Raw genomic sequence first — 1,352 nt, forward strand, 5'->3', positions numbered from 1 at the left:
TTTTTTTTTTGGAAGATCTTCTGATATTTGTGTCTTTGTGGAGATCAAAATGTCTTGACTAGGTTTCGGGAGAGGACATTAGGGGAGGAAATCGCTGATACTTCAAATATTTTTTTTAAATATTCGTAAATATTGAAGGAAGAAAGTAGTTGTTTTTGTCAATGATTTAGAAGTGAACGCTAAAAGATAACAAGTCCACTTGGTGTCGAGCCGAGTGAGCTTTTGTGGATTTACTATGGATCGGATCAGATTGACTGTTATTTTGTCTATTTGAGGGATTTCGTAACTTGTAGTCGAAAATCGTAATTGTATTTTAGGGAGCAGAAGACAGGCAATTTTGTTATGACTGTCGTAAGATATCATGCTCTTGTATTAACGCATATTTAATCTAGGATGCCGTAGAATAAAGGATTCTCTTTATGTATTCAAGCTTCGAGTTTATTTCTTCGACGGTTGCCTCGATTTTATTAGGAGGACAGTCTCTTGGGAAGGGAGTGGAGGTCTGGTGTTTTTAGGTGAGAGTACACAGGAATCTGTAGGAAAAAGACAATTAATATTAATTAATTGAACATTACCACCGTTTAATTGTTGATTTGAATTTAATATTAACATTACTAATTTGTCATGATTAATTAAAGAGTTGAAACAGTCTCAAACAATTTGAAATTTCATCAGGAATTTGGAATTGAGGTGACGTTTTCACTGAGCAAAATTATTGTAAAAATATTTAGCCTAACTTGAAAACTAATTAATATTATTACGTAAGTTAATGTGTTATCGAGCTTGGGTTTCTCATCGATCTTCGGACGTGGCTCGGGTTTGTAACTTTGTCCCAGAATTGGCTCCTCTAGTCTTTTTCCATACAGCAAGTGGCGTTCATGATGTGGAACTTCTTTCATGCTCTCCATTTCCTCGAAATCTTCAATTTTTGCACCCACATAGCCACCCTCGAAAATCTAATCGAACGGAAATTGTGAATGATTAGATATAAGGGATATTTCAAAGCAACTGTACAACGAAAAAGGATCCTCACGCATTGGTGTGTAAGTTGTATTCTTATTGAATAAGTATAAAACCTACGAGCCAATTTACTAGGGTCATGCATTTCATTGCACAGTTGATACGAAATGCCTCATACGATAATATCAATAATGTAAAGTTCGAGAGACCTTGATCGTTGTTGAAGAGCCAATTCGTTTCACATCCGGGGGAAGACTGTAATTTTTTAAGTACTCAGATACTGGTATATCCGGTATCAGATTCGTCCATGGCTTCAGTGTCCCGAAAGTTGAGATATAACGTCCAGATAGGGACCACAACCGCACAGTGTGATCTCTGCTTCCGCTAAAATT

General features: G+C 36.3%; 2 protein-coding genes across 2 annotated transcripts in view; one reads left to right on the plus strand and one right to left on the minus strand.

The window, feature by feature from the left end:
* The window catches only part of Incenp (Inner centromere protein), a gene marked incomplete at its 5' end in the record, with an annotated part of 3,317 nt that extends 2,642 nt beyond the window's left edge, over positions 1-675 (plus strand). The window contains 1 exon segment of the mRNA XM_011317254.1: positions 1-675.
* The window catches only part of WDY (WD repeat-containing protein WDY), a 9,209-nt gene continuing 8,327 nt past the window's right edge, over positions 471-1,352 (minus strand). Inside the window, exons 10-11 of the mRNA XM_011298437.1 lie at positions 1,170-1,349; positions 471-956 (exon numbers count right to left, since the gene is read on the minus strand). Coding sequence (XP_011296739.1) covers positions 672-956; positions 1,170-1,349 — 465 coding nt within the window. The 3' untranslated portion in view covers positions 471-671. The remainder of the gene's footprint in view (positions 957-1,169; positions 1,350-1,352) is intronic.

The sequence above is a fragment of the Fopius arisanus genome, unplaced genomic scaffold (genome assembly GCF_000806365.1).
Source record: "Fopius arisanus strain USDA-PBARC FA_bdor unplaced genomic scaffold, ASM80636v1 scaffold00010, whole genome shotgun sequence".
NCBI classification, from domain to species: Eukaryota; Metazoa; Arthropoda; class Insecta; order Hymenoptera; family Braconidae; genus Fopius; species Fopius arisanus.